The following is a 26484-nucleotide window of genomic DNA, read 5'->3' on the forward strand; positions in this document are numbered from 1 at the left end:
AATTACAAAACTACCATGCTCAAGAAAAACATAAACACCAATCCAACAATCTAAGTTGGAGAACAAAACTCTTATGATAATGGGGAAGGAGAGAGAGAGAGAAAAGAGGAATCAGGACAGCAAGAACACAGAAAATACCAGCCACTTCAGTTTAAAATAATGGCAGAGATTTTTAAAACTGATTTTTTGTGAATTTTTAAATTTTTACTTTTTATTATATATGTATACCTGTGTGTCAGGATATGCATGTCTGGAGAGGCAGAATTACAAGCATCTGTGAATTGCCCAACATAGGCGCTGGCAACTCAGTCCTATGTAAGAAGTTACAGGCTCTTACTGGCTAACCCATCTCTTCCTTGTGATATTTTAACTCCACTGCCAAGTTCTCTAGAGTGGCAATGCTAAATGGTTGAATATCACTGAATATAATTTCGTAGTACAAACTGCAAATGCTCTGGTTCCTACTCTTCCCACAGAGGGTAAAGAATATAGCTTAGGGGCCATTTATACATGTACCACCCGTTAATGACCAGTTTATACTCCAACTTTCTCATTTGAACGAGGCTAATAAAAAGCACCTGACTCAAAAGTTTTGAAAGTAGTAAATGAAAGTATCTCTTTAGAACAATGCCTGGTTCACTACCCTGACAACTTAAGGGAAGCTACTGATACTACCAAAAGGGATACTGCTATGACTGATAAGACCCACCAGCCCCACAGAAGAGGCCATGGGATAAAAGAAGTCAGCTTAGGGGATGTCACTGGGTGGTCAACCTTCTCTGTGATGGGCCATACAGTGCTGTAAATACTGTAAGCTTTGTAGGTCAACATGTGACACGTTAACCTTTAGAGTACTGTTTGTCTTTAAATACTAATAGCGCTTTTGTTTACTTGGTCTGTTTACATTTTACATCTTATAACTCGAATTTTGCTCAACTTGGATTTGGCCCCATTTTGGCAGCTGGATAGGATAATGATGTTAAGTCATTCCGTACGATTTACAGGCACGAAAAAGAAATATCTGTGACTTGACTAACGTTGCTTGCCCCAAACCTATAAAATCTTAACAAGCAGAGCCAAGGCGTGGAGTTCCCTAGGACAGGAGACAGACAGCCTCAGCCGAGCAAGCTCTGGCTGCCCGCGCCCGGGGGTACCTCCCTCACTTACTCCCAGCAGCGGCCCACGGCCTATCACAGTCTGCCCCGGCCCCACGGGCACGCGGGGACCGCCGTCCAGAGGCTGCAGAAAGAAGTCCGAAGACATGGCGGTAAGAGCAGGTTCCTTCGCCAGGAAGATACCTCGCAGCCACCTCCTTCAGACACGCGGGGCACGTCCCGAAGGGGTGTAAAGCCCGAGGCTCCTTTTCTAGTGAGTGTGCTTGTTCCCTTTCCGAATCCCCACTCCTTGAGAGCCTGTAATTCCTGCAGGGATTACCTGTCACCTCACCGCCAAACTTTAGCTTAAAAACTGGAACTCACACCCACAATCTTCCAGCACTTCCTCCCACAGGACTCATGGAATTCTGGGTCTTGTAGTTCCAGACAACCCCCCCCACCCACCCACCCACCCTTCGGCTCCTTTCCGGCGTCCAGACCTCATGGAAAAACTACCAATCCCAGAAGGCAATACGCGCATCTCTGCATCTGGGCTGATTCGAGCTGGGGCTGGGGTGGGGCTGACGTTAAGGCCTTTGGAGAGGGTTAGCTTGAGGGTTTAAATTGCTACAGTGCTGGCCTGGTGGCCCTGTGACTTCAACAGGGGGATGTTCTTTTCCCAATGAAGTATGGTGTGTGTATATGCTTCTTCCCCTTCCCTTCCATAAGGAGATGGCTTCAGCTAGAATAAGGCCTGTGTGGCAGGACCGTCTTCCCTAACCCAAGAAGTTTGTCTGGACTTAGACTTTTAGGGTTCAACCTCGAGAGTCATTAACTTTCCTGCGCAGGAGCCCCATGTTCATTTGGAGATGGATCTGCAGCCAGTGGACTTTCTATTTTCAAAGGCAGAAGCCTGGCTTAGGCACTTGGCTCATGGGGCCGGAGACTCTTCCTTCTGTATAGAAGAGGCCTTTTCTCTGGCTGGGATCTGTAGCAGGCCTGTCTTTCCCTTTGGTGAAGGCCTGGATTCCAGAAAGCAAACCTATGGGGGGTCAGGGGGTCGGGGAATTGGCGCAAATCTACGGGGGGGGGGGGGGGCAAGGGTGGTCTTGAAGCCAATTGCTAAGCTCAGGGCTCCTAGCTAGAGGGAACTTTCTCTGGTGCAGGAGGAAGCCTGGCCCAGAGTTTGACACTGTTCTCTTAAGATCTTTTTCTTTCCTGTGGCTGAGGACTGAAGGGTCATAAAAAGAGAGAGGGGGGTTTAGGGAATGTGGCACAGGCGCTGTGGGGGAAGGGGGTGCCTTGGCAGGCCCATGCCCAGGCACCTCTAACCCCCGGAGGGACCACACGCACACAGACATGGTATAGAATAGTTTATTCAGGACAGAGGATGGGCGTTAGAGAGGCAGAGAAGGAGAAAGGGGGAGAGAGGAAGAGAGAGAGAGAGAGAGAGAGAGAGAGAGAGAGAGAGAGAGAGAGAGTGCAAAGAAGCCTGAGGCCAGCCATGACCACGTGGAGAGAAGGGGAGAGGAGGAGAGCCCAAGAGGGGTTGAGAGGTGAGAGTGCCAAGAGGCAAGAGCAATGAGGGGGGAGGGGCAAGTAGCCCCTTTTATAGTGGGCCAGGTCTCTGGGGCGGGGCATACCTGGCTGTTGCCAGATAATTATGGGGTGGAGCTTAGAATACTAACAAGGACTGACTCAGCAAGGCCTTGTGTCTGGAGGGCTTTCTCTTCCATATTGAGGTCTGCACTACAGGACTCTGCAAGAAGGTCTTCCTGTGGTAGAGTTGAAGTCTGATCCCCAATGCCTCCATGAGGCAACAAGGTCTTCTCTTCCCCAAGAGGCCACCTTGTCACCAGCCTAGTGGGAATGGAGTTATTCTAAAGAGTCACTGGGACCCTCATTTTGGCTATCAGGACACTGGGCCTTAAGAGACTGGAATTTTCCTCAGTAATCTCATGCTGGATGAAAAGTCAAAAGGCAGACCTATCAAGACAGAGACTTTTCCCCAGAGAGATTTCACAGTCCTATCAACTTGTCAGAAGGCCTTGCTGCAGCAACTAGAGCCGCAGCAGTAATGGGCAGGGCCAACCTTGACTGAAGATGTCACAGATAGTCAAATGCTGGTCCTATCTAAACCTTAACCTTACATTAGGCTGAAGATGGACTTGAGGGACACTCGAGCTCTTTGTCCCTCTTCGTAATCAAAACTCCAGTGAAATTCTACACAGAACCAGGAAACCAGAATTAACTTGGGCAGGAAAGAGTTCACTTCAACTTGCATTTGTAGTTCATCATGAATGGAAGTCACAGCAAGAACTCCAGGCAAGAACATGGAGGCAGGAACTGATGCAGAAGCTGTAGGTTGCTTTCTGGCTTATTCCTCACGGCTTGCTAAGCTTGCTTTCTTATACAACCAATGGCAGTTGCCCAAGGGTGACACCACTCCCACAGCAATCAGGAATCAAGAAAATGCCCCATAGACTTGCCTGTTTTCTCCATTGAAATCCCCTCTTCCTCCATGACCCTGGCTTGTGTTGTGCTGACAAAAGGTCTAACTAGGATACTAACCCTAATCCTTCATTCTTATCCCTGATCCTGACCATGACTCAGACTTTAACCCTTAACCTTAGCATTTCCCATTACCATACTGGGCAGTAGCCCAGACTGTGGACAGGGCTTAGCACTAGGTCGATATGAAGTAAGAAACTTTTTCTGGGTTTGTCATCTGTCCTGCTTGTGGACCGGCTCATTTAGTAGAATAGAGTAAGAACAGGGATGCAAAAGGTGAATTGGGACAGTTAGGAAAGCAGCCCAGGAAGAGCTCTGCTGACACAGAACGTCTGGAAGCCTTCTGTGGTTCTGACATAAAATGGCTTGGGCACTGCTGTGGGAGGCGGGGACTGGAAACAAGGCAGACTCATTCAGCAGTGGTCATGGAGTCTGCAGCAGTCAAACAGCAAGAGAGGTGAGCTGCCCAGCTAGTCTAGGAGGACAGATATCCTCATGCTTTAGGTTTGTCCCAAGGCTATTTCCCAAGCAGAAAGCCTCACTGGCTACACACACACACACACACACACACACACACACACACACACACACACACACGGGCCATATATTCATTATGGCTGGTTGTTCCCTGATAGGCTGAGAGAACTGTGCTGTATAGAAGGAGCCCACATGCCCAACACAGGCAAACACAGAGCTCCTTGCTGCCAGGCCTTCAGTCACAACACTCTGAACTTCCGGCAGAGAGCTTAAAGGAGGCATAGAGAGCAAAGAATCCATTGCCTGGCGGCTTGGAGACTTACTGAGATGAATCATAGACTTGGGGATGAGAGGCATAGTCTTGGTGTTTGCACAACTCAGTTTGGGGGTGAGTGAGCACAGCACACGTGCCTCCCACATTTGGATTCCCTCCTCGTATTTCTATTACAGAGGGATACAACTAGCCTCTAGGCGTCTCCAGGGACATTGGGAGAGCACTCCAATGCCAGACACCACCTCTGCCCTGTCTACCTGGAAACCCCTGGCTGTGTCAAGTGGGTCAAGTAGTGTGTGGTTAGAAGAAGTCCCAAATAACTATTGTCTGCCCTGTTAGGACAATGTAAGCTAAACATGAACATCTAGCTTACTGGGACACGGCATCCACGTCACTTAGCAGCCAGTAGCCATGGCATTGTTTTGTATTTACTCTCCACCTTAGAAGCCAGGTCTAGCCTGGTGGTGGTGGTGGTGGCGGCGGCGGCACACGCCTGTAATCCCAGCATTCTGGGAGGCAGAAGCAGGCAGATTTCTGAGTTCGAGGCCAGCCTGGTCTACAGAGTGAGTTCCAGGACAGCCAGGGTTACACAGAGAAACCCTGTCTCAGAAAAAAAAAAAAAAAAAATCCAAAAAACAAACAAACAAAAAGAAGCCAAGTCTAGGACAGAAACTGATTGCTGTGGGCTGGGGCCTGTAGTACCCGCATGTTAAGGGTTCTATAGTCTCCTTCTGGAAATTTCCAGGTTAAGAAAAGCTCCCTGAAATAAAGAGGAGCCACCCAGCTAGAGTTAGGAGCAGGGGCTACTCTATGGAGCTCTTGTTGCTAAAAGTGGCATTGAGCCCACTGAGTGCTGGCCTAGGGTTTTAGACAAATTTCTGGATCTGGGTGTTGCATTGACAGACCAGCTGACAGAAGACTCCCACAGCGCTAAGGAAGAGTCCTCATGGGTCTCAGTGCTGAAAGGCAGTGTGGCTGAGACAGCAGAGGTGTAGTTCTGAAAGGGCCACAGGGGGCAGCAGGGGTCCACTCTGAACATCTGCTCCAGACCACTGTGAGAAACAGCAGATGCTAGAGGGACTAACATTCTCATCCACCTACAGGATATGAAAGCCACGCTATCATGTGCCAGCTGCCCCATCCACACTGGACTCTGTCATCATAACCCCCAGGTGAGCCCCACATGCCCCCTCCATTAAAAAACAAAACAAAACAAAACAGACCAGACACATAGAACCGCTTGCTCTTGGAACAAGAATGCATTTGTAACGGGGACATACGGTTATGGTACAGGGTGCTAGGTACTGGGCTAAGCCCCTTCGTTATACTCCACTTTAATGAAACCAGCGGCCGTGGAGGGTGGGACTTGACTGGTATAGTCCCGTTGAAGATTCATGAGATGCGGAGGCTAGGTGAGACAGAGTCTTTAGTACCAGATGATGGTCACTAAGAGAGAATAAGTCTTGGGGTTGCACAGAGAAACTTTCATGTGAACTAGGTGCCTTTGATGTGACTTGACTGCGCCAACGTCGTTCAGAAGACCCGATGTTTGCCTTTTGCCTCCTACCTGAGAGAAGACAGGTGGGTGAGTGAGGAGCCCATGAACCAAGCACCCTCACCCACTGCTTGCCTGTATGTTCCCCACCCTGTGCAGGAAGCAATGCAGTCACCTAACACCTACTGTGTAGCACAGTCTTCACATAGCATCCCAGAGCAGCCAACAGGCTTCCACCTCACTGAGAAGGAAACCGTCTCACAGATGTTAAACAACTTGTTCCTCGAGACAGGGGAAGCTTGGTCAGGGGACGCTGCTCCTTCACCAGAGCCTCATCTACAGCACCACTGACTCTGAACTGGGGCAGCAGCACACAGGTTCTCCCCAGTCTCAGAAAAACAAGGGTGTGCCCTCAAGTTCAGGAGCAGCATCCACACTTAGGCAGAGAGCACCTGTCAGGCAAGCTATCACTGCTTTCAGTTTTGTGGAACTATTGCAGTGTAGCCTGGTCCCTCAGGAGTCCAGAAGAGAGATCCCCTTGTTTATTGAATCTAGCATTCTCTGATTTTTTTTTCCTGGCATATTTCACTGCTAGATAAATGTATATGCTCTCCCTGAACAGGTTTTAGCTTCTTTTAGAGAAAAAAAAAATGTTCTCTATAAACAGACTGTATAAGGGAAGAAAAAGGACTTGGGAGACTGGTTAAGCAAGACCTATGCCTCTGTTCACTTTCCCCCAGTAATTCCAGCAGCATCTAGAACTAGAATGGAGGACTTAGAAGTTTCCTGGGTCTCTGCTCTGAGCTTGCCAGGGGTCCAGAGGCCAGTCCCACATCACAATGTTGAAACGTCACAAGTTACTAATATACCTTCTAATCTCCCTCTTTATAGCCAAGAAATCAGGCCCAAACAGATTTGTCCAAAAGCATCCAATCAGCACACCACACACAGACCTACAGCCCAGGCATCCTGAGTTTCAGCCCTAGTCTCCCAGACCCATTCCAAATCCTGGTTTCCTAACCCAGAAAGGATGACTACAAATGCAAACCCAGCACACAGTGCTAAAGACACCCAGCGGGCCAGAGCTGTCTGCCAGCAGTTCCTCCAGGCACGGCTCACAATTGTTATCTTACCAGATGAGAGCTTTGGAGCTGAAAGATGGGGCAACTGAAAGTAAAGTGGCGGCTTCTTGTACAGGTCGAAATCCAGGTGGCGCTGGCTCCAGCTCCACCTGTCCCGATCCAACACAGGCTTCAGCACATTAGCAAACAATGCGTTTTCCTGCCACTCCTACAGAAGAGCAGCCAGTGAGTGAGCTGGAAGGACACCCCTAAGCACCCCAACTTGAGGCCCTGCTCCTCCCTGAAGACCTCAGTTAGCTCTCTGATGGGTGGCAGTCTAAGATCCTGCTGGTTGCTTCCAATGGTGCTCTGAAGACCCCATACTTGGAACCCACCGGCTGTGAGCCAGGCCTGGCGGGACTTCTTCTGGGCTTTCTTCTCCTCCTCCTTTGGATCCCGAAGATCTACCATAGCTGAGAGGTAATTCTGTGAATATGTGAATCTCTTCCTTGGCTCCTAGAAGTGAGGAGACAACGTCTCATAAGAATAGCACTAAATAGGGCTTGGTAACAGTCAAGCTTCCAGCAGGATCAGAAGCATCTAGGGACATACGGACACAAGGTCCTGACACTGCATACTCAAATGAACTAAACTCTTAAAGCAGACATGTATGTGAGTGTGTCACATCATTGTCTCCTTTGACAGAGAAATCCATTTTCTACATGTATTGGGTGCTACAAACCTACATGGCTTTTCTTATGGCTGACAGGTGTCTCCATAGTACAGTGCTTCCCCAGAACAGCTTCTGTGCTATTTTCAACCATGTGTGTCTGAGCATATGGTGAGCACCTCTGGTTCTCTCTAGAGCATGGAGAGTCACACCCTTCTCCCATCACCTGATCCTTTGTCCATTGTCCCTAAATGGTTGACTTCACCCACCCTTGGTCAGAGAAAGAAAAGCTTATATGTGTGGTGATTTGAATGAAAATGCCACCCATAGGCTCATATATTTGAAAGCTTAGTCACCAGGGAGTGGAACTGTTTAAAAAGAATTAGGAGGTGTGGCCTTGTTGGAGAAGGTGTGGCCTTGTTGGAGGAGGTGTGGCCTTGTTGGAGGAGGTGTGGCCTTGTTGGAGGAGGTGTGGCCTTGTTGGAGGAGGTGTGGCCTTGTTGGAGGAGGTGTGGCAATGGAAGGTGGACTTGGAGCTTTCAGAAGCACACAGCAGCCCTGTGTCCCTTTCCCTCTTGCTGTTGCTGCCTGGGGATCAGGAGGTAATGCTCTCAGCTTCTGCTGCAGCACCACGCCTGTCTGCTTCCCACCATGATGATCATCAAGTAACCCTCAACCCTAATTAAATGCTTTCTTCTAAGAGGTGCTTTGGTCATGGTGTCTCTTCATAAGAACAATAGAGTAAGGCAGAGTGTTAGCCAGCTGCCTTGTCACTCACCTTGGCCATCTCTTTAAACATCTGCTTCTTAGCAAGCTCTGTGGAATTCATGGTCTGGGTGCTGTAGTTGTGGACAGTTTTGTTCTCAGGAATGGAAATTCTAATTACCTTCCCCATTGACTTTTGAGACTTCTTGGTGAACTGGTAGGCTTCCGTGATATTTTTCTGAAAAAAGAGATACCAGTTGTTACCCATACCAGGCCCTTCTCATGTGCAGCAAATGTTCTCTAACACAGAGCAGAGACTGTGCAAACTGATCAAAAATCCTTGGGTACCAATGGACTTTACAGTCGCACAGCCATGACAAAAGGCCATCTAGTCCAATGTGTCACTATCCAAAGTGGAATTTGGAGGACTAAAATCTTAAGACTTCCCAAGGACACTAACTACATCCCACACTGATTCACGATTCCTGCATATACCTAGTAGGAAAGATAAAGACTTAGTTTAAATGGTCAGAAGGCTAAGGCACTTTCATGATGTGGATAGAGGACCCTGTGTCCTAAGGCCACAGGAATGGACATCATTAGCCCAAGGCTGGCTCAGTACTGTGTTTCATGGGTATGTCAGGAACAGGGGGATTCTCCAGAAAACCTGGCAAGGGAGTGAGGACCATTCCGTCTTCAGAAGGATGCTGAAGAAATAAGGTGGCTTTACTTTTTTTCCCTAGGTGAGCATCCTGGGAATTTATAAATAAAATAATTTGGACATGGTATGTGTATACACCAGTAAAGTCAGCACCTGAAAGGCCAAGGCAGGAGGATCGTGTGTTTGAAGCCAGCTGAGCTACATCAAGAGAACCTGTCTAAAACAAAGCAAGGTCTGGTGGGGCAGCGCAGGAGTAGAGCCATTGCCTAGTATGAGCAAGGCCTGGGGCCAATCACCAGGAACACCAGGAGGAAAAACTGAAAAGGACAGAGGAAAAAAGAGATCAGCTTGGCTGAACAACAGAAAGGAAAAATGAAACAGGAAACAAGGCAGGAGAAGGTGGGCGGAACCCGAAAGGGCACAGATGGCTCAGAGGAGCCCACCCACACTCTCACCTTGCTGCCATTGCCTCCTAGATTTGGAACGATAACTACCTTCTGCTCAAAAAAGCATTTAAGGTCTAGATGGTTACTGAAACACAGGCCAATGGCTTGGCTAGAATCCCAGCGAGGACCATGATACAGTCAGAAGAAGGGTGACAATTGTTATTCACACACAAGGATGATACAGCCAGAAGAAGGGTGACAATTGTTATTCACACACAAGGATGATACAGTCAGAAGAAGGGTGACAATTGTTATTCACACACAAGGATGATACAGTCAGAAGAAGGGTGACAATTGTTATTCACACACAAGGAAAGCACCCATGCAGGCTAGACGTGGCTGCTGCGGCTTTCAGCAACAGAGCCAAGGCAGGTCAAGGGTCAGGTCACAGCAAGAAGACCAGCCAGAGGCGCCACTGGATCTGGTCGTGGCCGGAATGGACCGTAGGTAAGAACATTTCCTTATTTTTCTGTGCTCCTTCCTATTCTCAGAAGGTTTAATTTGTGTTCCACAATACCCTCTTCTTCCAGCCCTGAGCCCTGATGCTCCTCCCATGCTATTCCCATTACATTAAAGTCAAAGCGAGGGTCAAACGAGCCACCTGGGGAAAGAAATCAAGAATTTGAGTCACAGCCAAAGTAGCCTGAGAAACACATGAAGTAAGAGAAAAAAAGACCCACCCTGACCAACCAGTCTGCAAGTGAAAACTGGGAGGCATGGCTTAGGTTTAAGGTAGATACAAAAAAACAAAAAAAAACAAAAAACAAAACAAAAAAAAACAAAAAAAGCAATTAAAAGAAGCAAGTAAAGATTCCAAAAATATATGAAACAAGAACAAATATAAAGAAAAATACTGGGCTGGTGAGCTTGCTCAGCAGTTAAGAACACTGACTACTCTTCCAAAGGTCCTGAGTTCAAATCCCAGCAACCACATGGATGGTGGCTCACAACCATCCTTAATGAGATCTGACGCCCTCTTATGGTGTGTCTTAAGACAGCTACAGTGTACTTACATAAAACAATAGATAAATCTTTGGGCCAGAGCAAATGGTCCGGATCAAGCAGAGTTCCTGAGTTCAATTCCCAGCGATCACATGATGACTCACAACCATCTGTACAGCTACAGTGTACTCATATCCATAAAATAAATAAATAAATCTTTAAAAAATACTGGGTATATAAATATTTGAAATTAAATCAAGTGTATGAAATTCACTGCAGGAGTGACAAAGCTTCTGAATGGATAGACAGGCAAACCAGCCTGTGGTGTGTTACCAACAGGCAGCCTGAATTCAAGGAATGTGTGTAAAAGCCAGATAGAGAGTGGGGAGACAGAAGTAGCAACAACCACAGTGATACATCTCAAGGAAATAAAACACGTCAGAAATATCATAGAAATTCCACACCATTCTCAGTGAAATTAAAGAGAACAAGGACTGGGGTGCAGCCACCTCCTCAGAATTGAAGCATTAGGGAACGAAGGAGAAGAAACTTAACAAGGTCAGAAAGTTTGTACATTCTAAGGACCCAGATTATTTAAACAGCAGCAGCTGTGGGGAGGAAAGGCTGGCTGTCCACGTGGCCTGCAAGCAGCGCAGGGGGCTGCAAGAATGCAGCTTTGAGTCCTCACCCATGCTTGGGTGGATCTGCCAGTAATGCAGCAGTCACCCATGCCCTGTAGGAAATTCCAACTAACTCCCTGGTCCATCAAGTTAGACTTACAGACACCTTTCTTTGATCTGTCACTGGTGCCTTAATAAATGTTTATTATTTCCCCTGAAAAGTCACACGACAAAGACAAAATAGTTTTTTTAAACACTCAGAGGGAAACAGCAGGCCATACGTCTATAAAAGAAGCCATGTCAAGTGACATCACACAGTGAAGAGCCACTGCAGAAGCACAGTGAACAGAAAGCCTGTAAACTTCAGTCTAGCCAAGTGGTGATGGCACGTGCGTTTAGTTCCAGCACTCAGGAGGCAGGGACAGGCCAGTCTCTGAGTTTGAGACCAGCCTGGTCTACAGAGAATTCCAGGGCAGCCAGGACTACATGGAGAAACCCTGGCTCAAAGAACCTGGGGGTCAGAGGGGCTTTAGCTAGATTATCAGATCTAGACAAAGGGTGCATTCAGTTGTGTGGGCACAGAAGTCAAGGAAATGAATCCCCCACACACACAACATCTAGAGACAAATGATGAATTAGCACCTGCTAATATTAAATAATTCTCCTCTTAATAATGCAACAATAGATAATAAGAAGACACACCACAGATAGAAAAAAGAAATATGCAATATCTGACAAATAACTCAAATCTAACTAAAGATAAGAAAACATTGCTGAAACAGCAAGCAAAACACGCTTATATTTATCAAAAAAGAAAAAAGGTGGCACAGGTTCCTTCCTGTCTGGGCCAGTGCCCTGAGCAGACCTTGGACGCAAGCTTCGCAGCCAGTCCCACATCACCCAGAGGAAGCTCCACTTCCAGGTGCTCTAACACACCCAGGATCCCAGGATCCCAGGAGCTTGGTCACACCAGGATCTCAGGGTCTCAAAGGCAGCTTGACTCCTAGGAGCTCAGACACACCCAGGATCCCAGAATCACAGGATCACAGAGACAGCTTGACTCTGAGGAGTTCTGACACAACCTAGACTACAGAAAGAATGGGCTCCAGTCAGATACAGCGACTGGCAGTTAACACTTGCTATAACCAGATGGCAGGAAGCAAGCCCAAGAACATAAGCAACAGAAACCAAGGTTACTTGGCATCATCAGAACCCAGTTCTCCCACCATAGCAAGTGGATACACTTGGATACACCATCACACTGGAAAAGCAAGATTCGGTTCTAAAATCACTTCTCACGATGATGAGAGAGGACCTTAAGAAGGTCATAAATAACTCCCTTAAAGAAATACAGGAGAACACAGGTAAACAGCTAGAAGCCCTTAAAGAGAAAACACAAAAATCCCTTAAAGAATTACAGGAAAACACAAACAAACAGGCAAAGGAAATGAACAAAACAACACATAATGGTCTTGAAATCAAGCTTCTCCTATCTCAGTTTGGGAGGTGGCTTTATAAGAGAACAAGAAAGGGTGAGACTGAATGTTTCACTTCATATTTATAATTATTGTATCAACTTTGAAGAAGAGGACCTTATAAGTTACTTTTTCTTAGATGAATGTTTTACTGGCTAGTTTCGTGTGTTAACTTGACACAAGCTGGAGTTATCACAGAGAAAGGAGTTTCAGTTGGGGAAGTGCCTCCATGAGATCCAGCTGTGGGGCATTTTCTCAATTAGTGATCAAGTGGGGAGGGCCCTTGTGGGTGGTTCCACCTTTGGGCTGGTGCTCTTGGGTTCTATAAGAGAGCGGGCTGAACAAGCCAGGGACAGCAAGCCAGTAAGAAACATCCCTCCATGGCCTCTGCATCAGCTCCTGCTTCCTGACCTGCTTGAGTTCCAGTCCTGACTTCCTTTAGTGATGAACTGCAATGTGGAAGTGTAAGCTCAATAAACCCTTTCCTCCCCAACTTGCTTCTTGGTCATGATGTTTGTGCAGGAATAGAAACCCTAAGACAAATGCTTTTCAAAATCATCACAGCCAATGAACCAGAATCTTACCCTCACCTAATGTCTGTACCATTGCTCATTGAAACAGTTTATGAATGACTTCATGGATAGACCATCTTAGTACACACCCCACTTAAATGAATGTAACCTGTTCCCTGTGGGCTGAGAATGATGACAATCACTCATGTCAAATAGTTTTGATCATAGCAGGAAATCTGTATCCAAATGATTTTGCCTACAATTCATTCCTTGACACAGCAGAACTGTCAACTCTTAGCTTAGCTACTATGGAGGTAAAATCCTTTAATGTGAAGGACATTGAAGTACAGCCTTATTACAATGAAAAAAAAGAGAAAAGGCATAAATTTGAACAAGCATGTCACAAAAGACATCCAAACATATATAAAAATTATATTTTTGTTTTATATTTATATTATGCTATTTATTATGGTTTAATATAAAAACACATTAAATCAAATGCAATGCCAACATATATCCCCAGAGTGACCAAATAATAAAAACTGATGCCTATAAAGTATCTGTGGGACTCCCTTGCATTTGTGGGAAGGAGAGTAAAACGACACAGCCACTTTGAGATGGCAGCAGTGGGAAGCTAAATGGCAGCCTGCTCTGTGGCCCAGTGAAGTTCCCCAGCTATGTAGCCAAAAGGAACTGGCATGTGGCTCCCCCAAACAGGTTCGGTATAAAATGTTGGAAGCCTAGCCACCAACAATCCCACCAACCTACAAAAAACTCCAGTGGAATCAATCCACACACAATTTAGTAGAAAGGTGGGTAAATCTGCCATGGTATATACTCAAAACTTGATCAGAGCTAAATCTATATGCAAAACCATGTGAAATCCTAGGAAGTACTCGTGTGGGATAAAAGCCAGACATGCACATGACCACACATGTGTGACTCCATTAAGCAAAGTTCAATACAAAATAGATGCATGGGACTTGGAACCAAATACTGATTAACAGGTGTGTGACACTCTGGGGGTGGCAGAATGTTACCCATCCTGATTTAGATACTGTTTTCATAGATATAGACATGGGTAATAAGGATCAGGGCGATATATCAGAGATTTGTAGAGGAGTTGTATTTGTTTGTTTAATGTGTTGCAATTATTGTGTGTGTGTGTGTGTGTGTGTGTGTGTGAGAGAGAGAGAGAGAGAGAGAGAGAGAGAGAGTGAACGTGGATTGTGAATGGATTTCAGTGGTAGAATATTTGTCTGCCATGTATAAGATCCTGAGGCACCCCCACCCTCAAAATAAACAAACAAATAAGTATTTCAAAGAAGAAAAGATTCATAATCTTGGAGTAGGAAAAGATTTCTGAAGTAAAGCAAAAAGAGAGAGAAAATATAAAAAAAAATGCTAAATTTAAAATGACTTCTGCTAAAGATTCCATTCATTGAAAGAGTGAAAAAAAGCCAATGTAGTGGTGTATGCCTTTAATCCAAGCACTTAGGAGACAGAGGGAGATGGGTCTCTGTGAATTAGAGGCCAGCCTTGTCTACAGTGAGTTCCAGGTCAGCCATGGCTACATGGTTAACTCTGTCTCAATATATATATATATATTAAAATAAAAATCAAAGAATTAATGCTACTGGATTGTTTCTAAGGGTTTCAGAATAGAATGTTACCTAAACATGGGCAAAGTAATCAAGAAATCTATGAAGAGATATTAGGCTTCATCAGGAAGCAGTGCAACTTTAAAAACCTCTTCAAAAACCTGTTAAACACCAGAAATTAAACATCTCAAAGTCTGACTTGTAGCATATAGCATGGATGTACAAAATGGGGCTTCCCACACAAGATTAGTGTGAACATGTAGTGATAATTTTGAAATTTTAGTTTCTTTTAAAAAACACAGAAATATTACAAGAACGTGCTTTCATTTTAAAATCGGTTGTGGAGCTATGGGGCTGCTTTGAACTGACTGCAGCAGCTGACTATGATTTGCCTTGTGCCCTAGCAGAGGCATGGCTTTGTCAGCTGCAGGTAGTTTCTGTGATTGTGCGATGTTTGAAATTCTGGGAACTTTTCAGAATATATATAAATGCTAGAGCCCTGAGAATCAAGGGGAGTGGTTATTGTTCATTTAGGGAGATTGATTGTGGTTTGTTAGTAGCCATAGTCAAAGAAGAAACAAAAGGAAAGAAAATAGATTCAGGGATTTTCCTAATTTCTCTCTCTCTCCTCTATCCTTGTTTCTCCCCTACCTAATGTTAGAGGATGAAAGGGGGGCAAGGGGCAGAGGGTGAGAAGAAAAAGAAGAACCTTCAAAGTAGTAAAAACTGGCTGCATTCATATATTGACTTATTATTTTGAAAAATAATATATGATCTAGGCAATGGAGCTAGCATTCAGCAATTCTAATCCTAAGTGTATTTCAAAAAATAAAATAAAATCTGCACAATTTTAGCAGAAAATGCATTGGCATATAGTTAAAATACCTTTAAATTGCTAAAGAAATGGCCACCAATAAGTAAATAATGATAGACACACAGAAGGGGGCCTTGGAGACTATAAGTGGAACATGAAGGTAGAGAGTGGTGAGGGCCTCACAAAGAGAGACCATGAGCAGACAGATTCAAGTCACACTTCGGATGTTTGCATTTCCAATATGTTGGAGCTAGCTTGGGCTAAGTTAATATCCTTAGCTATCCAAACCACACACCGCTGATCTCCCATCACCTCACCAGCATCTCTATGATCTCCTTTTCATGTTTTCTCCTACTTTATATACTTTATTACTATTACATATTATATTCATTACATATGTTTATCTAAAATATACTATATTTATTTATATATTAATTATATTGTATATTACATGTGTATTATAGAATATATAATACCCGTGGCCTTAGCAGCTTAAGCAAGATGTTATGCCCATAGCAGTTCTAAAATAAACACTGGTACTGTGGTAAGTATTCTATGCCTAAGTTCACTCTCTCTCATATTCAAGGACAGCTAAGATAAATGGGACCGGAAGCAATGCTCTAGCATAATTCAGTCTTGCCTTCCATACTGCTGCCTGTCCAGCCCAGTGTCCCAAATCAGAAGAGAAAGCAGAGGCCAAAGTTATCTGGCCTGTATCTCTTCCTAACCCCTTGGAGTCTGGGTGCCCCAGCATGGAGGAAGAGAGAACGCCCACCTGGATGAGGCTATCCCTCTGGACTTGGTTCTTTAGCAGCATGTTGTTCCGCCATTGCAGGTACTTCTCCTGGTGGGCTTGTATCTCCAGTGGGAGATTAGAAGTCCGACGCTGGATGTCCTCATCTTTGGCATCGGGCTGGGGCAATGTGGCCAACAGCTTTGCATCTGTGAGATCTTCCTGGGAAATGGGTATCCCAAACTCTTGGCTCAGGTCTTTAATCATGGAGGAGGAAGGCAGCAGATCTCTCATAACTACCTCCTTGAGCCTGGTGCTGTTGTGACAGATGCCATGGATTCTGAAATGAGGAACGGCCCACCACTCAGCCTCGCCTGTATAAATATGCTCACTTCACAGCAGAACGGAAAGGTCAGGTTGATTAGTGGGGCCGGGTCAGAGATGGTTTAGGTGGCTAGGACTCCTGATATCTGCCTCTACCCCAAAGCCTGCTAAAATTAGGGGCTGCCCACAATATGTACTGAGTGTTTTTCTTTATTCACGGTCTTCATCAACTCCACACCCTACTAGGGAAGTACCCCAATATGCTAGTTAGGGTTAGGGTTAGGGTTAGGGTTAGGGTAGATCTCAGAGTCCTCCTGCAGTAGAGAGGATGATGTAATCACAGCTCTTTCCAGCACAGAGCTTGAGGCCTGAGTGGCAGTGCTACCTCCTGAACCCCATGGGTAACAATGGACCACACCTAGGTTGGCCTGCAGTGGACCCGAGATCCACACTGACAGCGTCTGGGAACTTCTGGGTGCTACTCACCACCCCTAAGTCTGAGGTGAGGTATGTTCCTGAATTAGTGGACTCTTTCCACAACTGTCAGAAACAAAGAAAGGACTCAGTGACTGTGGCAGTAGCAGTACCTTAGCCACTTGTTGCTGTGATCAAATACCTAACAAGAAGCAGCTTGAAAGCAGAGGGTTTGTTTTGGCTTTCAGTTGGAAGGGATGCAGGCCCTCGTGGACTAGAAGGCATGGAGAGTTGAAGTATAGGGTAACTGGTCACACTGCAACCACAGGCAGGAAGCTGAAAGGAATGAACTCTGGTACAAGTTCTCTCTTTTTATTCAGTTCATGACCCCAGCCTAATGAATGGCCTGCATTCAGGGAAAACCTTTATTCTGTGAATTCTTTTTGGAAAGACCCTCACAAGCACACTGAAAGATGGTTCCCTGGTAATTCTAAATACCATTACACTGACAATCAAAATTATCCACCACAAGTCCAATGCTCATAAATTTGACTGCTAAAGGCATCACTTAGACATTATAACATTCCACCCCTTGATCATAAAGTCTTATTTTTGTCTCATAATCCAAAATACATTAGTTTAATCCAACTCACAAGGTCCATACAGTGTTTAACAGTCCTAGAATTACTCAAAAGTCCAAAATCCAAAGCCTTTTCTGAGATTTGAGGCAATCTCTTAACTGTGAGTACCTTAAAAAACAAACCAACAACAACAACCAAAAAAAAAACAAGTTTTTTTCAAGTATATACAGAATAATATATATGACACAGAATAATATTCCCATCCCAAAGGGATGAGACCAGACCAAAGCAAACCAAACGCAATAGGACAAACATCAAATCCAGAAGCTCCCCATCTACCATCTGGAACTTGTGACAGAATCACCTGGGCTCCAAACCCTCCCACTCCAACTCCAGCAGCACTCAGGCACATTAGAGTTCCTGGACAGAGTCCACTCTGCAGCTGTCTTTCTTAGCTGACACCCCGTGGTCTTGACATCTCCCACGTCCCGAGATCTCCACTGAAGCTGAGTCTTATCTTCACAGCTTCATGCAGTGGCCTTTCAGGAACTCCTCACGGGCACGCCAACCATGCCACATATTGTCTGGTCTCATTGGCCTTCAAGAATCTTTCTACAAGTCTCCATGATTCCATTACTCTTGCAATTATAATGCCTGTAAATCCAGTACCACGTGGACACTACTGCCACGTTCTGCCAGCTCAAGATACAGTCTGGCGTACTTGGACCACAAATGCGTCAGCCCCTTTTGCTGACTCTGGTGGGCAACACTACCCTGATGCCCTCGGTGGTATTCTCAGATTAGGACCTCGCTCTTTAAATGACTCTACATTTCTACAAGATGGACCTTCCCTCTGGCCCTCTGGGTACCTTTCCTACTGAACACAGGGTTTCTCTGTAATCTTTCTGCCTCACTTGTTGGTCTCGCCATCCCCCCACCCCCAACGTTGACCTGAATCAGATCAGAAAGCAGTAACTATGACAGTGCCTGAGTGCTCTCCCATCTTGGGTTTTCTTCTGCCAAACAAAGCAGCCTGTCACTGTTTGAATGAGCCTCACTGGTTCTCAGGGCACTGTCCTAATGTAGCCGGATTCTGCACTGCGTACAACACAAATGGCCACTAGGTCATTAGATTCCTTGTTTCTGTCTGAATCCTTACCAGCCCTGCCTCAACTGCCGGCATTTCTCTCAGCCTTCTGGACTTTCAGATTCCTAGTCTATTGGCTTACCAGTGTCTGCTATGGCATTCCATGGCTCTCTAAGTCCCAGCTCCAAGTTCTTCTCTGGAACAAGGACATGTGAACCACGCCTCATGCTTGTCACAGCAACCGGCTCACTCCTCAGGACCAAGTTTCTGTATTACTTATTTTTCCCTTTGCCATGATCAACCCCTGACAAGAGTGAATTTAAGTAAGGCAGGCTTGATTCGTTTACACTCCAAGGAGATAGAGTCCATCCTGGTGAGGATGTGGCCATGTCATATCCACAGTCAGGAAGCAGAGAATAAAAACCGCTGGTACTCCACCCACTTTCTTCATCCTAGTCAGTCCAAGACCCCAGCCCATGAGGTGGTACAGGCCACATTCAGGATGAGTTAACCTATCTGGAAATACCTCAATAGGCTCACCCAGAAGTATGTTTCCATGGTGATTCTAAATACCATCAAGTTGATAATTAAGATCAAGCATCACATGGCAAATGCCTTTAATTCTAGCACTTAGAAGGTGGGGACAAGAGGATCTCTGTGAGTTCTAGATCAGCCTGGTCTACAGGGTGAATTCCAGGACTACACAAAGAAACCCTGTCTCAAAAAAAAAAAAAAATAGAAAAAGTAAAGTATATTGTGAACACTGATTTCCCCTGCCCCCCATTATAGATTCCACAGCTCCCAACTCTATTGTGTCATCTACCAAAATGGAAGGTCTAGCCTTTGTCTCTAACACACAAATGCTAGAGCATCCATCCCAGACCCTTCCCTGATTGTAGGAAGAAATCAAGAAGCAAGTGAAAACCTGCTCTGCCCTGAGCTCTCCTTCCATCGTTTCTCTTCCTCCTGGGCTTGTGCCCCCTTAACTCCTTACTCTCCTTCTGCCTTACCAATTTGACAGCACTAGCTGAGGTCAGAACTTCCTAAAAATAGGAAGGTGGGGATTACAGCCTACCCCATGCTTGGGAGAGGCTTTCAGGGTAATAATGTCCACTGGCTCGCCAAGGCCGCTCTTTCCTGCCTCCCCAGATGCCCTGCTGCTCTCTTGTGCCTCAAGGGATGCACACAATTACCCATGCTGCACTTCTTCATTACTTTTCCTCATGTCCAGCTCCTCTGAACTGGGGTCTCACGGTTCCAACACCCCTCAGCCAAGGCTGGTCTGCAGAGGGATGGTGAACCCCTCGGGACACCTGGTACAAAGGCAAGGCTGGTAGACAGGGCATGGCAAAGAGGACACTTACTGAGAGAGCTGGCTGTTTGGCAACAGGCCTTCTCAGCAATAGGGTGTCTGTGGGACTGACTTTAGGGCAGAAGTGGAGGGAAGCGCTGGATCAAAGGAAAGGCTGCAACTGATGTAGCAGTCTATCTCCCCAGTGCGCACTGGAAACTATACTCTGACCATCTGTTTCCTCCTCAGATCCTTCTAGAATGTTCCCCATGGGAGCAGACTAGGCAGAGTTGCTCATTCTAAAGGCCAGTCCCCTTTCAGCTAACATGCTTGGACATCTCAGGAGAGCCCCTTGCTGTTTCTCCTGGAGCCTGGGGAAGTGTCGGACATTCTTGTTTGCCATCCCTATTGCCCACTTGGCCTCCAGTTAGTGGGATGTCCCTCCTGCCCCATCCACACTCACCTGGACAGTGCTTGAAAGGCCATTTGTGACACAGCTCCACGAACATAGAGTCCAGGGTACCGCAAGAGCACTGACACTGGCCGGAACAGATGTACGTGGTACAGAATGGTCTCCAGGTCAGCGTACAGGCGGTAGCGGAAGAGCAACCTGGAGTCGTAGAGCACCTTGCATGCTGCACGGTTAGAGGCAGTAACACTAGAAAGGAAGAGGATTAGCATTGTCCGTGACTCCTGGGAACACTGGACAGCTTTGCTCTGTCCAGCAGGGGTTTTCTTTCACTTGTTTAAAAGCAATGTATAGAATGTAATGGTTGTACACACACTTGGTAGACCCAACATGGAACCCTGAAAACAGGCAGCTGAGGCCAGCTGTCCCCATTCCTGGTCCTCTGTCCCCCTTGATCAGGGCTCACCCTTGGTTCTCTAACAGTAGCAACCTGGCCAGGTTCCTAAATACAGCCACCCTATAAGTGTCCCATGTGATGCTCCTATAAGTGAAACCTGGTGAAATCTGTGCCCATCCTCCTGTTCCCTCGGAAACCTCTCCTTGGACACTGTAGTTCCCCCTATGTGAAATCTCTGAGTCAAACACCAAGCTTCCATTCAGATGTTTAATTGCTGCCATACTGATTCATAGAACTTTCATTTACAGTCTCTCTCTGGTAGCCCAGGATAGCTTGGTCATGATCTCTTCTTATATCTCCCTCCTGAGTGCTGGACCACAGACCCCATGCACACCATGCTAACACAGCATGTTGTTGTTGTTGTTGTTGTTGTTGTTGTTGTGTGTTTGTGTGTGTGTTTAATTGAGACTGCCAATCTTATTCCATACATTGCAAATATTTTCAATTTGTTGCTTTCATTTTCAAAAATGTATGGTATTTTATTGAACAAAAACTTCTCCTTTGTATATAGACAAAAGATGTATCGTTCTCTTATTCTTTGTATCTTACTGGAGAAATTTTTCTCTAGTCTAATATCATGAGTTTGTTTTCTTGTCATCTAAATTTTTGATATTTTTGCTTCTCAGAAATAGATTCTTAAAACTATGAGCATGATGGTTCACACCTACAACCCCAGAACTCAGAAAGCTGAGACAGGGGAATTGATGTGGATTTTAAAAACAGCCTAAGCTATTGAGTTCCAGGACAGCCTGGGTTGCAAAGTGAAACTTCCTATCTCTCTACCCTCCCCTCACCCCCACCCAAAGGATTTTAAAAGTTCAGACTATCTTAGTCTAGCTGGATGTACTTTGTCAATCAATGGAGCATGGAGGTTATAAAGATGTTGAAGACAGGGAAGTGGGGAATGAGCATCTACTATTTTTGCAACTTGTGAGTTCTTAATTATTTCCAAGTTCACAGTTTAAAAGAGGTGTGATAGTCTACTTGCAACTGCCTTTCATACACTGTGTGAAGGAATGCTCTTGGAAACCCTTAGCACAGCAGGCAGAGAGAGACATGTCTCCTGGAGCTGACAGAACAAAGAGACAGATGCCTTACTCCTGACACCACAGAGAAAGATTAAATGCCTTCTGCACAGCAGCAGCAGCAGCAGCAGCAGCAGCAAAACAAGGTGAGCTCGCTTATCCCCCCACTGCTCACAGAAAACAGCTCTGCAAACCCTCCCCAGCACGCCTGGACTCATAAGCAGGCAGACTAGAAAGGGGAGGACGTTGCCCCTCTTACATGATGGCCTATGTAGAAAACACCAAAGAATTTCCCAAAACAAAGACAACTCCTTCACTCAACAAGTTGGCTTGTCGGCTTACAAAAATCAGTTATGCTTCTAAAAAATGATCAAAGAATGCTTAGTACTTGAAACTTAATATAGTATTTTCAAAAAAATAATACCATAGGATGGAACAAATTGGTGGTTGCTGGGAATTAAGAACTATGAAGGAAGGTAGGTGTGGTTACTATGGCAACAGGAAAAATCCTTGAAGTGACACAAATAATACTGCATCTTGATTAGAGTGACTGCATAGTTCATATGTGACAGACTTCACTTGCAGCGTGCCTGCACGGCACTGTCAGAACCCTGGGTTAGATATCGCATCAGAGGGATGCTTGGAAGGGATACAGAGGATCTCTTGGTCACAGTTTTGAGTGTACGCTTATATGTAATTACCTCAAAACAAAAAGTTTAAAGCCTACATAAAGAGGCTAGAGAAATAGCTCAGTGGTGCAGGGTATTTATTGATCTAGCAGAGGACCAGGGTTTGGTTATCAGCACCCATGTGGTGACTCAAAACCATCAGTAACTCCAGTTCTAAGGGATCTAACGCCCTCTTCTGTCCTCCACAGGACTGCACACACAAGGTGCACAGCCAAACATGCACATAAAACACTCAGACACATAAAAATGAACTTAATAAAAATATTATTACTTTTTGAAAACCACGTAGATTTTAATCAGTTGAATTTGTTTTTATGAATGGCTTGAAAGGAACTTGTTTTCCTTTTCTTTTTCTGTGGACAAAAACTTGTCCAAACAGCACTTTTTGAAAGAGATCCTTTTCTCCGACTTTTGTCTGCCATGAACCTCTGTTTGTTTGTTTTTCTGACTGGGTTTTTGAAGTCAGATCTTGCTCTGTGACCACTTATAGGTGCCCTACTGCACATCACACTACTTTACCTTTCCACGTCACAAGCCACATTCTGATGATCAGTTGACAGACACCTGGTTTCTACTTTGCTTTGTTTTCTGGGTTTTGGGGGCTTGGTTGGCTGACTTTTGGGGCACATATCTGTATAATAGTCCTGGCTATCCTAGGACTCACTTTGTAGACCAGGCTAGCCTGCAACTCACAGAGATCCACCTACCTCTGCCTCCCGAGTACTGGGGCTAAACGTATGTGCCACCACGCCCAGCTGGTTTCTACTTGTTGACTACTATATACTATACATTCATTTACAGATTTTGGTGTGGGTATACATTTTTGGTTGTCTCAGGTATACATCTGAAGAGAAGTCATACTTCTTTCTGGTGTCTCCTGGCTTGTCAGCACATCAGGACAGGCCCACAGTAGTACATCCCCTTCTTGGATAGATAAAACATTTCTGGCCTCTTGCTGTTGCCAAATGAAGTCTGAGGCCATGAAATCTGCCTTCGCACTAAAGAGGGAGGGAGCCTGTCCCTCAAACGAGTTAAACCTAAAGCACACGGAACCCTCTCTGGGTACTATATTCTAAATCACCTTAAATTCTGTTTCATTTAAAATTGCTTATATCATCATCATCATCACCGCCACCATCATCATCTTTATGTGCACCATGGCAATGCAGATGCATGGATATCAGATGGCAACTTTGCAGAGCCAGTTCCTTCCTTTCCTTTTGTGAGTTCTGTAGATTTAACTTGGGGCCCGGCAATGACATAGAAAGCAACTTTATCCACTGAGCCATCTCACTAGCCCAATCCTACATTTCCCCTTCCAGCCAAACAGCCAAGTCTGCCTGTTATCAGGGTCTAGAGAACACTGAGTGGCTTTGGAAGAGCTGTTCCATTTGCCCTGTATCCAGACCACCATTGCTTTCCTCTGAATGGGACAGAGTCTACCTACCTGTTCTGGTAACTCTCCCACAGCCGCCTCAAGCCATGGTCTGCCAAGCCTTCTAGAATAAAAAGATGGATCCTCCCATCCAGCAGATGGAAGCCAGTGAGCACATCCAGGTTCTGTTGTTCTTGGATCTTCACACGCACCTTGAAGGCCGACAGGATTTGCTGGATGTTCTGGAGGGGATAACTGTCCAGGTCCAGGGCTTTGGCGTTGATCCTGGTGATGTCCTGCAGCAGGCTCTGCAGGAGAGACAGGTTCTTGGCGTTGAACACAAAAATGATGCGACCAAAATGAGTACCCAGTAGGTCGAACTCGGGAGCTCTGAACCAGTTCCTCAGAGGCACTGCAATGTCCACTCGGAGCTTGAGTAAAGAGTTGGCCTCCAGGTAGTTGCCTATGGGAATTGAATTGTGCTGGAGGACCTCTGCAGGAGCCTGGAATCCCATCGCCCTTCTGCTCCTGCTATCCTGGCTCCAGTTGGGAGTCTTTGGCTCACAGTTGTGGATGGGGACAATCAGGTTCAAGTACTTATAACCAAGAAGGAGGTCAGCAAAACTGACCCGGGCAACCCCATAAGGATCCCAGATCTTGTTCTGCGACTCAAAGGGGTTTGTCTCTGTGTCTCTGGAGGAGACAAAAGCCTGGAGATTGAAGTATGAATCTATGAAGTCCTCTCCAAACAGGGCAGGCTTCCGGGAATACTCTTCTGACTTCCGGTCCCTGTCATGAACTTCAACTACCATGGGGGGCCCCTCCAGGTATTCCCTCACGTCACTGGGGTGCATGGCCCCAAGGAAGATGACATTGATATCCTGAAAAAATACGTGAGTCCCATGGGGTTCTCTCTTGGTCTCGTGAACTGGAGTCCTGTGGAACTGGTATCTGCAGTACACAGGACTGCACAGCCTCTGCAAGAGAGAGGGACAGCGTGTCACACTCTGTGTGTATGCACCAACTCTACAAGAGAGAGCAACAGCAGGTCATATTCCACCTGTGTGCCCAGCAGAGCACACTCACTGCTCAGCCCTGAAGCCTGAGTTCCTTCCTTCATCAGACACACACTGTGAGGTTATTCAGGCTCGAGCATCACAAGACACGGGCCACAGGCTTAAGGACAAGTGATCCCCCTCCCCCTTCCCAAACAGCAAGTGACAAGGAGATGTAGGCAGAAGGCTTCTTTTTACATCTGCTCTAATTGCAGTCCTAATTCTGGGCAAAGACAAGGTAAAGTGAAGTGTATTTTAGCAAAGGCAATCCTACTGGGATGAACTAAGTGGTGGAATGAGCTACTGTAGTCAACCAGACTTGGGAGTGGCTGAGGTTCCCTCCGTGCACAGATGCCTGATGCTATGACCTGGAAGAACAGAAGCCAGACAAAGGCTATAGCTTAAGAAAAGTATGAAGAGATGCCTGGATGCCAGCCTGGATCCTTTGAGTTTCTGCAATGTGAGAGCCAAAGTCAGGACCTTATGTATGTTAGAGCTCCACAAAAAGTAAACAAGCAAAGCCAGAATAAGCCCAGGCTAAAGGCTGAAGGGAGTGTGCAGATGTCAGAGGGAAGGTGGGAAGAAGGCTGGGGAGGGGGCTGTGCTCAGACAGCTGCGCAGCAAGTGTGAGGAGCAATGGGAAGCAAGCCTGTGCCTGCCCCGAACTCCAGCTCAGCTCCAGCACTCAGAGACCCAGAGCCTGGTAGAAGGAAAGGGGAGGGGATGGTCAAAGGCCTTGGCGAGGAGTCTCAGTAAGGGCCCGGGAGCTTCCCCTTTCTGTCTGAGATCCAGTGACTGACAAGTGACTGCTCTTTCCTTCAAGACTCTTCAGGTTTAGCCTGCAGGACAATGACAAGGACCGGAAGTCTGGGACCCACTTCACGGTCCACTCGCATCTCATCCCCACAAGTTCCCTCTGCTGTGTGGAGGCTCTTCCTTCCCAGGCATAAAAATGGGGAGTGCTCAGGGAAGCCGGGCGTCCTACAGAAGTTATCTAACATTAAAGTGTCTCTTAGGAGAAGCCCCCAAATGGCAACATGCATAAGTGATAGAAAATTCCAATCAATGTCTTTTTCCTTAGTTTTAAGACAGAATCTCGCTTGTGTTCCAGACTGGCCCTGAAATCATGAACCTTCAGTCTGTCTTTAAAATGATGATATTACAAGTGTGTGCCACTAGGCCAACCTCTAGTCCACTTTTAAAAAAAAAAAAAAACTTTTTGATTATGTGCAGGCGTGGGTGTCCAAGAGCTACCCATGGAGGGGAGAAGAAGGAATCAGATTCCCTGGAGGTGGAATTACACATAGTGCTAAGTCACCTCAGGAGGATGCTGGGAACCAAACTCAACACATATACAAACACACATACATAAATACAAATATAAACAAACACATAGACATATACACACAAATATACAAATACACAAATACACACATACATATACAAACACAAATATATATACATACACAAACACAAATATACACATACACAAAAATAAATATACACACACATACATTTATATATAAACACACATATACAAACACAAATATTCACACATATAAACAAACACATAAATATATACACATACACAAATACAAATATACACATACTATAAAACAAATACCCAACACACAAATACACATACATCACAAACACACAGACATACACAAATGCACATACTGATAT

At 45.7% G+C, this 26484-nt stretch overlaps 2 protein-coding genes across 5 annotated transcripts in view; both read right to left on the reverse strand.

Annotated features, from left to right (window-relative positions):
• The window catches only part of Aplf (aprataxin and PNKP like factor), a 42953-nt gene extending 41441 nt beyond the window's left edge, over nucleotides 1–1512 (reverse strand). For 2 of the 4 annotated variants that reach the window (XM_052174254.1, XM_052174255.1), the window contains exon 1: nucleotides 1168–1506. In XM_052174254.1, coding sequence (XP_052030214.1) covers nucleotides 1168–1263 — 96 coding nt within the window. In that variant the 5' untranslated portion in view covers nucleotides 1264–1506. Of the gene's footprint in view, nucleotides 1–1167 lie in introns of all 4 variants that reach the window. The other 2 variants (XM_052174257.1, XM_052174258.1) reach the window with 2 other exon arrangements.
• Nucleotides 1513–5627: 4115 nt separating this feature from the next.
• The window catches only part of Cfap92 (cilia and flagella associated protein 92 (putative)), a 49765-nt gene continuing 28908 nt past the window's right edge, over nucleotides 5628–26484 (reverse strand). Inside the window, exons 9-15 of the mRNA XM_052174260.1 lie at nucleotides 23816–24720; nucleotides 20252–20446; nucleotides 16134–16431; nucleotides 8361–8525; nucleotides 7222–7428; nucleotides 6985–7141; nucleotides 5628–5923 (exon numbers count right to left, since the gene is read on the reverse strand). Of these exons, the coding sequence (XP_052030220.1) occupies nucleotides 5691–5923; nucleotides 6985–7141; nucleotides 7222–7428; nucleotides 8361–8525; nucleotides 16134–16431; nucleotides 20252–20446; nucleotides 23816–24720 (2160 nt within the window). The 3' untranslated portion in view covers nucleotides 5628–5690. The remainder of the gene's footprint in view (nucleotides 5924–6984; nucleotides 7142–7221; nucleotides 7429–8360; nucleotides 8526–16133; nucleotides 16432–20251; nucleotides 20447–23815; nucleotides 24721–26484) is intronic.

The sequence above is a fragment of the Apodemus sylvaticus genome, chromosome 2, assembly GCF_947179515.1.
Source record: "Apodemus sylvaticus chromosome 2, mApoSyl1.1, whole genome shotgun sequence".
Taxonomy (NCBI): domain Eukaryota; kingdom Metazoa; phylum Chordata; class Mammalia; order Rodentia; family Muridae; genus Apodemus; species Apodemus sylvaticus.